We start from the raw sequence: 12,558 nt of genomic DNA, 5'->3' as shown, positions 1-12,558 counted from the left end.
TGCATTAGTGTGTGACTATAGTAATAATTTCTAAGGACTTTTCTTTCATAGGAAACCTGGATTAACAGGACGAGGCATGTATGAATTGAAACCAGAATGTGTCAAAGAGTTCAATTTGTATTTCTATCACTTTTCAAGGGCAGAACAATCCAAGGTAATTGGGAAAATTAAAAGAGTAGTGGAGAAAGGTTGGGTGTGTGTTTGTTTGTTTGTTTGTTTGAAGAGTCAAGGTCTCAACCAGGCATGATGACGTGTCCCTATAGTCCTAGCTACTTGGGAGGCTAAGGCAGGAAGATCACTTGAGCCCAGGAATTGGAGGTTACAGTGAGCTATGATCGCCACTGCACTCCAGCCTGGGTGACAGAGTGAGACCCTGTCTATTGAAAAAAAGAGAGAGAGAGAGACAGGATCATACTGTGTACACACTGTATGTGTACATTGGCTATTCACAGGTACAATCATAGCATGCTGTAGCCTCAAACTCCTGGACTCAAGAATCTTCCTGCTTTAGCTTTCTGAGTAGCTGAGATCTCAGGCTCCCACTGCTGTACCCAGCTTGGATTTTTGGGGTTTTTTTCCTAAACAACATTTACTATTTTTCACAGATTGTAAAAGAATACATTTTTATTATAGGAAATTTGGAAATTAAAAAAAAGGTATAAAGAAGAAAGTACAAATTACTTAGAATATCGCCACCTGAAATTTTGGGTTTTCACCCTGATGTTTTGTGCATACTATACAAGAGCTATTTAATTAAATACATACCCATACATACATACATAATTGTATTTTGTTAGCTTTTGAAGACAAAGTTTCAACCTGCATTATAAACAGTTAACCCATTTTATACCTATTTCAGAAGTGGTATTATTTAACATGCTTTTCCATAGAGACTTATGCAGTTTTTCTAATCATTCTTAGATAATTAAATGTTGTCTTTTAGCAGTCTTCTCTTAAAAATGCTTTTTCAATAAATGGTATTAAACAAAACTTGAACATGAAGCTTTTAATTCATTTTTGATGAATGTCATAGAGTTCAGACCTAAATAAGTTGTTATGGTGTGGGTTTGTACATATTGTCCTTGCATTTTAAAGCAACAGAGAATTCATTTGAGGATTATTTTAGTGGAAAAAATTAACCTTGACATATCCATTTGGGGGAGGACTACAACATTAAGGATAAGAGTCTTCTGAAATCAGAAGATAATGCAGTAAAATTGACTTATGTCACTGGTTTTGGATATTAAGTTGTTTTGTATTACAAATTCCCTAACCAAGTTACTGTCTCTTTTATTAGGCAGAAGAAGCTCAACGGAAATTGAAAAGACAAAATAGAGAAGATACAGGTATTTTTAATCTTCTCTCCAAAAATTACATGCCTGTCTCTTTTATTTTTTAAACATTGTTTTCTATTAACTGTGAAGATTGTCCTTAACTATAATGATTGTCTTTAGCTTTCTGAGTGATGATTCTCCTATTCAAATAAATAATAAATATATTAATACAGAAGTACTATGTACTAAGTTCCTCTAGGTTAATGGTTTTATTGCAGATCTTAAGACCTTTCTAAGGAAAAAGAAGGCTTTCCTTTTTACTGCTGCTGTTTATGTAACTATTTTATGCATTTGACCTTGAGAAGGTAAAATATACCCTTAAGCTGTGTGTTAGGAAATACACTTTGAATAAAGACTATCAAAAGTATGTAACAAAAGGATAGTTTTTTAAAAAGCATATTCCATAAAAGAAGCGCATAATACTTTTATTTTCAGCCCTTCCACCTCCAGTTTTGCCTCCATTCTGTCCTTTGTTTGCAAGTTTGGTTAACATTTTGCAGTCAGATGTCATGTTGTGCATCATGGGAACAATTCTGCAGTGGGCTGTGGAACATAATGGATATGCCTGGTCAGAATCCATGCTACAAAGGGTAGGTTTGATGACATTTATTATTTCTATTTTAGTGTTTTATAGTAAAAGCAAAATACCCTTCTCAGTATCTATACACAGAAAAAATAGGACATACATGTTCTGTATTGCCTAATTTGAAATATAGTATATTGTTACTGCTTTTGTGTCTGACAATGAAAACAAGTGTCTGGCAGATTTTTTTTTTTTATCCTCTATGGTTGTGATGACCTCAGTCCCATTGGCTAATCTGTCTCTCCTTGATTGGTTCTGGTCTTTATGTATACAGTACTCTGATATTGGCATGATATGTTCCCTTTTACATATGTTTCTAATTTAATTATTTTTTTTAAAAATCCATATTTTACAGTTGAAGAAATTGAGACTCAGAGACTTATGGTCCTATAGCTAATAAGTGACAAATCTAGAACTTTGTTTATATTTTGCTTTATATAGCCTTAATGTAAGTCATTCTAACATTATCACATTTAATTCACACAACACTCCTATGAATAGATATAACTTTTTCTATTGTGTAGATGAGGAGACCAGGTTTCAGTGAGATTCAGTTAATGTTCCATGATACTCAACTAGTAAGTGATATAATCATTATTATTCAGTTAATAGAATGCTTACTTCATGCCTTTTCCTTCTGGCACTTTACATACAGTCTTTGTCACCTTCAGAACTCTGGAGGGAGCTGTTTTTTTCTGTTTAAAGTGATGGACATAGGGTTCACTGAGAGTGTATAGCTTGCAAGCAAAAAAGCCAGGATTCAAATGAAGTCAAGCTCTCCTCCAAAGCTTTCATGTTTTCCTATTGTCTCAGCAGACCCAAATATCTTACTGGCTAAGATATGTGTATACCTACACCCCCATCCCATATTTAAACATTTAAAATGTAAAAGCATGGAGCTATGGTGTACTAGAGACTGTTAGCATTATGTGAGCAAAAGATGAGTTAGACAGAAGAATGAACAGTATTTGCCTTATGTGTATATTTGCTTTATGTCATTCAGGCTAACCTAGGTCTTCCAAGTCTCTCTCAACCACAGTCGCCCTATTTGGAGGAAAAGATACAGAGAAAGCACACACATAATTCCTTCACAAATTGGGGAATGGGATAAGAGTGGTAAAATACAAATGAGTTAGAGTAGTTATATATGTTCTTAGAAATCTGGTAAGAAATGTTTTTTGAAGTATGCTGAACAACTATAAACTTTATAAATTATGTGGCTTTAGAGCTAAAAATACGTCTCTTCATCAGATGGTTAAAATTTAGTTCTTAGAAAAAGAAATTGAACCTAGGTAGTATCATAGACTGGATAATTGCATGATAGATACTTTCAGCTTTGTAATTATTTGGCCACCCATTCTTGAAAGATTTTTTTTTTTTAGGACTGTAGTATAGATCTGGAATAAAACTGAAAATTATATGAATTGCCAGTCACATCCTAAGAATTTGTAATTGAAATTTCTTCCTCACTGATGTAGAAAATTTTGTTTTCCTTGCTGAATATTCTTTATTAGAAAATGAGCCTCAGTCTTTGCTTCGTATTGTTTTTTATTGCATTTAGTCTTTAATAGTTTGATTTATCTTTTTTCAGTAGTAAACTAATTCTTTTTTGCTATTTCTTATAAAAATATGTACTTAATTTTTTTAAAACTAAAAGTTACAAAACATTTCATTTGAGGTGTTACATTTAATTGGAATGGCACTACAAGAAGAAAAACAACATTTAGAGAATGTCATGGAAGAGCATGTAGTAACATTTACCTTCACTCAGAAGATATCAAGTATGTATATACACTTTTTACTAAACTAAGTCAAGATCTAAGTGATTTTAAATAATCACTTATAACCTTTTATTTGATCATTTCGATTCTAAATGGGTATTATTGAATCCAGATATTTGAGGCTATATGTATTCATCTGTATACTAAAGGTACTGTATTAGATCCTGATATATTTTTATAAAAATTCCTAGGGCCTATACATACTTAAAATAACCCATAAACAACAAAAAATAATGAAGAGCCCTTAGTTGAAGATGGGTATATGCCTTCTGATCAGTGGTGAATGAAAAAAAAAGGAAAAAGAATCAAATTGGTGTAGCACATATACTTAAACTATAGGATATATTTTTAAAAACACAAAGTAAATTGTTGTTGTTACCTTATCAAAGCTTAAGATTTTATGGTATTGAAAATTAAAACCTTAGCTATACTGGATTAGATTGTCAGTTTATATAAAGTAACAATACTTCTTTTTAGAAGGCCAGGGATTTTTTTTAGCTTTTTATTTTAAAATTTTCAAACATATAGGCAAGTTGAGAGACTTTCGCAGTAGACATTCATGTACAGAGCAAGAATCTGCCTTTAAAAATTTTTTTTTAAATAAAAAGATGCCTACGTTCATCTTGTACTTTCCCTCATCAGACCTGCACTCAGCCATTTGCTAAGATATATTTAAATGAATTTGTGGTGAAATGAGAAGAGTTTGTAAATGCCTTGATTGAAAAGGATTACTTCTGTAACTTTGTTCAGTGCCACTTCTTCCTAAACAGTAATGACTGTGAGGATTCCTACTTCCAGGGGACAGGGAGAAAGCAGTCCTGTTAGCTGCTATTATTTTTCCTTTTTGCCCTCAACCAAGTAAGTGGGAGGAAGAGGAGAAACTGCCTTCCCCCACTGAAGACTCTCTTCCTGGGTGCCAGCTTTCCCCTACTCTTTTCTATGGATTAACATTGTATTCTTTGCTTTCTTTGTCTCTGGTGTTTTTATTTTAGGATAACCACACAGAACACGCCCTAATTTCATTCAGTCATCATTGTAAGATATCAGGTTATCTCTCACTTTCTTTTTCTTTTTTTAAAAACCATCATCATTTTCTCATTTTCTCTGGACATTGTTACTCTTATTTATTTCTCTTTAAACATTTATATAATTAGGATGCTATATTTGTTATTTGCAAAGAAACCTCTCCCTTATCTAGAGTCAGATCACTAATGCACAGCTATAGAATTTTAGGTCTGGAAGAGTATAAATATCACTTGGTTCAATCTCTTCCGGTGTTAGGAAAGAGGGACAGCCGGACTCGGTGGCTCAGCCTGTAATCCTGCGCCTTTGGGAGGCTGAGGTGAATGGATTGCCTGAGCCCACGGGTTCGAGACCCGCCTGGGCAGCGAGACCTCATCTCTACAATAAATCAAATCAAAAAATCAGCCGGGCGTGGTAGCGCATGCCTGTAATTCCGGCTACTTGGAAGGCTGAGGCGGAAGGATCGCCGGAGCCCAGCAGGTCGAGGCTGCGGTGGCCGGGAGCGGCCACTGCACTTCAGTCTGGGTGACCGAGTGAAACTCCAACTCAAAAAAAAAAAAAATTCAATACTGTACTAAATTATTTGGGTGCTCAAATTGTACCAGATTTAGGCAGTAGGAGTCCCTTCAGGGACTTGAAAAGTTCTTGTGAAATTCTCCCCCACCATTTTGCCCCCAAGCATTTCTTTACTTTCTGGTACAACAAGATGTTATAAGTTCTTCTTATATCTACCATGCCCCAGCTCTGGAACTGGATATTTCTTTGAGGAACTCTGGTTCCTTTTAGTGTCAGAGTCTAAGATTTGAGTACCAAGTACTCATTGCTACTAGGGAGTCTTTCTTTCTAGGTACTTTCAATAGACAAAGCTAGAAAAAATAAACATGTATTTTCCCATACATATAAAATACATATATACTTACATGTTTATGTGTACATATGTGTGTATATATGCCCAGCGGGTTGAGGCTGCAGTGGCCAGGAGCATGCCACTGCACTCCAGTCTGGGCGACAGAGTGAGACTCCAACTCAAAAAAAAAACATGAGGGACATTTTGCCAGAGTGGTCATACTTACATTAAGAAAACCAGTAACTGGATATTTCTAACTACAAACTAAATTAGCTATTATTGGATTAAGTGTACTCATGAAAATATGGACTTGACTTTTATATCTTTTCTTCAAATAAACAGTGAATTCCTAGAGGAAGAAATTAATTTTATTTAGAGTTATTCTTTATTTTAAAGAAAAATTTCGGTCAGGCATGGTGGCTCCTGCCTGTAATCCCAGCACTTTGGGAGGCAAGAGGATCACTAGAGCCCAGGAGTTTGAGATCAACCTGGCAACTTAGTGAGACTTTGACTTTACAAAATATTTTAAAAGTTAGCTAGGTGTGGTGGCATACACCTGTAGTCTTAGCTACTCAGGAGACTGAGGCTGAAAGATCACTCTAGCCCCAAAGTTCCAAGAGTTTGAGGTCACAGTCTGTGATCACACCACTGTACTCCAACCTGGGCAACACTGTGAGAACTTGTCTCTAAAAATAAAAAATAAAAGTTAAAAAAAAAAAAAAAAAAAAACCAGTGCAGATATATTTATACATATATGCATCCCCATAATCCTAATTCATTTTCTTAGACTTGTAAGATCTCAGGTAGATCAGTCTTCTTTAGCTGAATTTTTGTTTAATTTTGCTAGAGGTATGTTAATATAATCATTTGGTATAAAAATTATAGTCAGTTTTGAATGCTTAAAGTTAAGTTCTAGTTAATAGTTTGTAAAGCCCGAATATGTCTCATTCTCAAGAAGTATTGAAAATCTCTATTAAGTATAGCTGTAATCAAATGACAGGCAATAGATTTTATAAGCAACTGCATTTATATTCTTATACATAGGAGTAAGCACTGTGAAGTGTTAGCTGCCATTATTGTGCCTTTTCTTTTTCTGCCTTAGAACCTGGTGATGCCCCAAATAACTCTCCTAGCATACTGGCCATGCTAGAAACACTGCAGAATGCTCCCTACCTCGAAGTCCACAAAGACATGATTAGGTGGATATTAAAGGTAAAACTTCCTGCATTGCTGTGCTCTTTGTGAGAAACAGTAAATATTTGTCATTTGTACATTGTGATAATGTTTCATAGCTTCAGAATAACTAATACTTTTTTACAGACTTTTAATACTATTAAGAAGATAAGAGAGAGTTCATCTACCAGTCCTGTGGTAGAGACAGAAGGAACCATAACAGAAGAGGTATGAAAAGTGTGATAATACTAAAAAAGTCTGTAACAAGTTTAGTATGAATAAATTTATGTGCAGTAAATTGGTATTTGATATTATTCACAAACATTTAAGAAATGGAGGCCGGATACAGTAGCTCAAGTCTGTAATCCCAGCACTTTGGGAAGCCGAGGCGAGATTGCCTAAGCTCAGGGGTTCAAGACCAGCCTGGGCAACTTGATGAGACCTTGTCTCTACAGTAAATAAAAAAATTAGCTAGGTGTGGTATCACTCGCCTGTAGTTCCAGCTACTTGGAAGGTTGAGGTGGAAGGATTGTCTGAGCCTAGCAGGTCGAGGCTGTGGTGGCCATGAGTATGCCACTGCACTCCAACCTGGGCAACAGAGTGAGTCTCTGACCCAAAAAATAAATTAATTAATTGAATAAAACAAAATTTGAAAAAAAAAAATGGGCCATCATTTATTTCTATTTGTTGTAGCAATTTTTTGTCTGCTTTTTTTAAAAAAACAGGTTGAATAAGAATGTTTTTCCTCCTGTTTAAGTGAGATTTTAGAATAGTTTTAAATTAGTACTTAAAATAAAAGATATTTCTGCTTTGAGGGAAAAAATGTATATTCAGCATATAATGGTCTAATTGAATGGAGCATAATTTCAGAGTTCAAGAGACAAAGACAAAGCTGAGAGGAAGAGAAAAGCCGAGATTGCCCGACTGCGCAGAGAAAAGATCATGGCTCAGATGTCTGAAATGCAGCGACACTTTATTGATGAAAACAAAGAACTCTTCCAACAGACATTAGAACTGGATGCTTCAACTTCTGCTGTTCTTGATAATAGGTAAAAAGCATAATTATTTAATTGCTTGATCAGTCATTCTCAACCAAGAACAGTGTTGCTCTTTTCCTCATGCATACACATTTAGTCCTAAAGTAATTTAGTAAAATTGATAGGTAAATTTTGTGACCTCCATTTAGAGGAATTAATCCTAGAAATCTCTGACTATAGATAGGATAATTCATGTGTATGCCTAACATGGTACTATGTACAGAAGACCCTTGACATTTCATGAAAGAGTGAGTACACTAGGTTTAGGTACCTGAGTGTTGGGTTGCTGTGAGGATTAAAGGAGATGGATACATATGAGAGACTCTTGGCAGTTCAAGTCATCAAACCATGTGTTAAATATGAACATACCTGGAATCTGATATTTTATGATTATATAGACATTTCTTAGGCTCATTCATTATATTTGTAACCTTTTTATTGCAGCCCTATGGTTTCAGATATGACACTTACAGCATTGGGTCCCGCACAAACTCAGGTCCCTGAACAAAGACCATTTGTTACTTGTATATTGTGTCAAGAGGAGCAGGAAGTTAAAGTGGAAAGCAGGGCCATGGTCTTGGCGGCATTTGTTCAAAGATCAACTGTATTATCAAAAAACAGAAGTGTATTCATTCAGGATCCAGGTAAACTATAGCTAAGTCCTTATCCTCCCTTTTAATAATAACAACTGCCAGTTAGTATGATTGGTGGTACCTTTGACAGGTAACATGAGCAGAAGTTCCCCACTTGGCAGATGTAAAACCACTCTAGAAAGTTATCATCCCTGAGTCACATAGCTGATAAATGCCAGGAATTTAAAGAAAAGCTTTTCTTTGTGATGTGATGTTAATGTACTTTGTTGCTGAACAGTCTTTCCCATCTTTCTGCACGCTTACAGACTCGTGATAATTTGTTGACTTACTAAAATAAAAATACTTGTTTTGTCTTATGGACAGAACTAGAGTAGAATCTCTTGAGAACAGTGATGAGAGTTACCTGTGTGAGAAATGATCTTTGAGCCAAATTCTGACTTTGATTGGTGATGATACCACAGGTAGCATTCCCCAGAAAGCAGATTCTTGAGATAGAGATTACTGTGCAAGACATAGAGCCTTGGGATCAGGCTCTGTGGAAAGGAGAAGGAAACAGATTTGGGTCAAGGAGAAGTTGAGCTGTAATACAGTCCCTAAAAGGTCTCCGCCAACTCCATGGAAGCTCTGCAGCTGCATGGCCCTTCGGTGTTGTTCCTGAATGGGGGTGAGAAGACTGGATCTTAGACCCTTACACTGATCAGTGACTGGTTGTAAGCTGCCTTCAAAAGAGGTGTGGCCTTGAGTGAGGCAGTTTTCCCTCAAAGAGGGATGACAGTTGAAGGTCCTCTTTCAATAACCGAGGAAGTACATCATTCATGCCTTACAAGGGGATCTAGACAATATATTATCGTGTCCACCATAGACACATGTATGTCTCTACTCTTAGGCTTGTGTTCTATGTGCATATGCCTCAGCAATATCCAGTAAATTTCCTGAGAGCAGGAGCTGTTTGGGAATTTCCAAAGTATTTCTTCAGCCAGTGCCTTTCCCATTGCAGGATGGAAAGGAGATTTGATAAGGTTGCCTTCTCTCTATAAGGAAAGTCTTCACAGTGTGGCCCTCAAGCATCTTACTTGTGGAAGACTGGTCTGCTTCATCTTAAAAATAATCATTTGAACTAGATGCTTTATCAATTTTATTGCAGGCCAAAGACAAAATGGCTGATTTTATTTGTTACTTCCTGATGAAAAAATTTTGACTGGCTATAAGTGGATTTTCAAATGCTTTTGCAATTTATATTATAAAATATTTTATTCATGCTGTGACATTTACACTGTTCTAGTATATCAAGCAAATTGAAACTTGAGTAATTTTTCTTCTAGAATATTAGAGATTTTTTTATGATTATACCAGTTTATATAGAGAATTCCAAAAATTCCAAAAGAATCCAGGTGTTCATCTTGTTTGTCTTCATTTTTTGTTTCCTTTTAATATAAAAATTAGTACCAGATGACTGTATTGCTTTTTTTTTTCCATCTCAGATTTTTCAATGTCACTTTGGCTCTGGTATATTGATTATGGCTATTCTCTGAATGAATGTCTTTAGACAGACTCTCCTCTAGGGAGCGCCCTATTACTGCCAGAGTCTAATACTTTTTATTAGACATCCTTGTGGTCCAGCTGCCCTGAACATATGTAAGCAGCCCCATGAAGAATGTTCCTTTTGCATTGAGCTCAGAGCATGATGGATGAAATTGGAATCTCTCAGTGCCTTCAAAGTGTGAAACATTCAAAACATTGTATATAATTAAATACAGAGTTCCAATTTTAATTTACAATTCAGAGATGCTTAATTAATTTGCTCAGGATAATGAATATTAGAGAGTCTTGTTTTCTAAATAATCCAGACTCTTGCATAAATTACTGGTATCTCAAATTAAAGGGATAAACTAGCATTTTATTTCAAGCTGACAAGTCCTTATCAGGAATTTTACAATTTAAACTTGTACGTTTGTCATAGGAAAATTAAATGCTTGTTTTTTGCTTTGTTTTGTTTATCTGTTTATAATGCAGAAAAATATGACCCGTTATTCATGCACCCTGATCTGTCTTGCGGAACACACACTAGTAGCTGCGGGCACATTATGCATGCCCATTGTTGGCAAAGGTAATTTATATTCTTAAAATTCATCAAGAGAAGCTTATGTGAAGGCTCAAAATGAAATTTTAAAATAGAGGAAATTTTATTCTGGCAAAAGGGAAAAAGAACTAAAGATGTTGAAGGAAAAAAACCTCTGTATTGTTACCTAATAAATAACAAAAGTTATTTGCTTTGTCATAAAAGTAGAGGAGTCATAATATGTCAAATATATGTTTTAATGTAGCTTTATATCAGAGTCTCTTCTTTATCTTTCCAAAGAAGAAAGTGGATCTATATTAGCTAACAAACTGTGGATGAAGAAAAGGGTTTTTTCAGTGGGATAAACCCTAAAAGGGTAATGCTGTCTTTCTTTGAGTCTAAGGTGAACAACTCTTGATTCCAAAGATGATAGTACGTGCTTTGTTACTTCCCCAGATTGTAATGGCTCCCTGTGATAAGATGGGCTAGCCCTGAGCTTGTTCTCCTTGGTGCTTTCTATGCTTTCTGCAAAACCAACAAATCAATATTACTAATATTCTAGCACTGTGCTCCCTGATTTATCCTGAACTGCCTCCTAATGAGTAGCCATTAGCCCTGGGGAAATGGCCAGACAGCAATGGCACCAAGAAACTTCTGATGCTGTTTTGTGAATGCTTATTTGCATGGCAGTCTTTTTTTTTTTTTAATTTCCTTTTTTAGAGCTCTTAATCCGTTTTGATTATTAAAAACCTCAAAATCATTATTCAAAAGTAATTCAGTTTTCAGATATTCGTTTTTGAGCTATTATTTGTGAAAACAAATTATTTAAAATGTTGAGCTTATGACTCTCATGGAAATAAATTACCATTGTTTTTGATACCTCATGTTCTCTGATTGAAAGGTATTTTGATTCCGTTCAAGCTAAAGAACAGCGAAGGCAACAGAGATTACGCTTACATACAAGCTATGATGTAGAAAATGGAGAATTCCTTTGCCCTCTTTGTGAATGCTTGAGTAATACTGTTATTCCTCTGCTACTTCCTCCAAGAAATATTTTTAACAAGTAAGTTTTGGTCCCTAACACTTTATAACAAAGGAATAGTTTGCTTTAAAGATAATGAAATAATAAATCGGGGAAATCTCATTCTAGGTAATTGCATAATGTTTCCCAGATGCTTCCCAAACTTTTTTTTAATTTCATCATTTCTTCTAGCAGACCTTTGGAATATGATTTTGGTTTTTAGAGAGGAACAAGCCAAAATATAACTGTTTCTTAGCCATAGTTACTGTAGAAGCTGTAGAATTCCTGCGTATTTATGAAAACGTAGTATCTTCTTTGTTTAAAGATCTCCCTTCTACTTTTTAAAAAGATGCTTAGTAACTAATAGAAGGAGATGGGGAAACTCAAACTGACTTTACTGAATAGTCTAAATATTAAATACGGTTTTACAATATACTGGTCAATCAATGGTAGCTTCAAGAATCAGGCCAAAAAATGGGAATCCATTGGTGTGTTTAAAATGGAAAACTTCTGTCATTTCATAATTTTCAGGATACTCTGAGTTAATGGGAGTATTGGACCTATTCGTTTCATATATGAATTTGATACTATCTACTATTCAAATCTGAACTTCACTTCTCAGTGGAGAATTATGTTACCTACCTTATATGTACAAATACTAATATAAGTTTTGTAAATATAAATTATCCATTTCTGTGCTAGTATTTGCATTCAATTCAAAGCAAAGTCAGTTATTTTTCTTCAACTTTGGGAATTCAAACTTTGGTGTCTTAGTCTGTGCAACTACAAAATGTTCTTAAAATAGATTTGAGGGTAACCCCATGTTGTTTTTTTTTGTTGTTTGTTTTTTGAGTTGGAGTCTTACTCTGTCACCCAGACTGGAGTGCAGTGGCACACTCCCAGCCACCGCAGCCTTGCCCTGCTGGGCTCCAGCAATCCTTCCGCCTCAGCCTTCCAAGTAGCCGGAAATATAGGCGCGTGCTATGCCTGGCTAATATTTATTTATTGTAGAGACGAGGTGTCGCCAAGTTGCCTGGGCGGGTCTCAAACTCATGGGCTCTGGCAATCCACTCGCCTCGGCCTCCCAAAGTGCTGGGATTACAGGCT

General features: G+C 35.4%; 1 protein-coding gene across 2 annotated transcripts in view; it reads left to right on the top strand.

Annotated features, from left to right (window-relative positions):
- The window catches only part of UBR2 (ubiquitin protein ligase E3 component n-recognin 2), a 112,028-nt gene that overhangs the window by 72,161 nt on the left and 27,309 nt on the right, over window positions 1–12,558 (top strand). For both annotated transcript variants that reach the window (XM_008062570.2, XM_021714749.1), the window contains exons 22-31: window positions 52–154; window positions 1,298–1,346; window positions 1,770–1,924; window positions 3,596–3,698; window positions 6,671–6,780; window positions 6,889–6,969; window positions 7,612–7,790; window positions 8,223–8,422; window positions 10,385–10,478; window positions 11,332–11,493. In XM_008062570.2, coding sequence (XP_008060761.1) covers window positions 52–154; window positions 1,298–1,346; window positions 1,770–1,924; window positions 3,596–3,698; window positions 6,671–6,780; window positions 6,889–6,969; window positions 7,612–7,790; window positions 8,223–8,422; window positions 10,385–10,478; window positions 11,332–11,493 — 1,236 coding nt within the window. The remainder of the gene's footprint in view (window positions 1–51; window positions 155–1,297; window positions 1,347–1,769; window positions 1,925–3,595; window positions 3,699–6,670; window positions 6,781–6,888; window positions 6,970–7,611; window positions 7,791–8,222; window positions 8,423–10,384; window positions 10,479–11,331; window positions 11,494–12,558) is intronic.

Source organism: Carlito syrichta, unplaced genomic scaffold (assembly GCF_000164805.1).
Source record: "Carlito syrichta isolate Samal-C Ts95f unplaced genomic scaffold, Tarsius_syrichta-2.0.1 Scaffold305755, whole genome shotgun sequence".
Classification (NCBI taxonomy): Eukaryota; Metazoa; Chordata; class Mammalia; order Primates; family Tarsiidae; genus Carlito; species Carlito syrichta.
The sequence above is the reverse complement of the archived record's forward strand: the minus strand, read 5'-3'. Positions and strand labels throughout refer to the sequence as shown.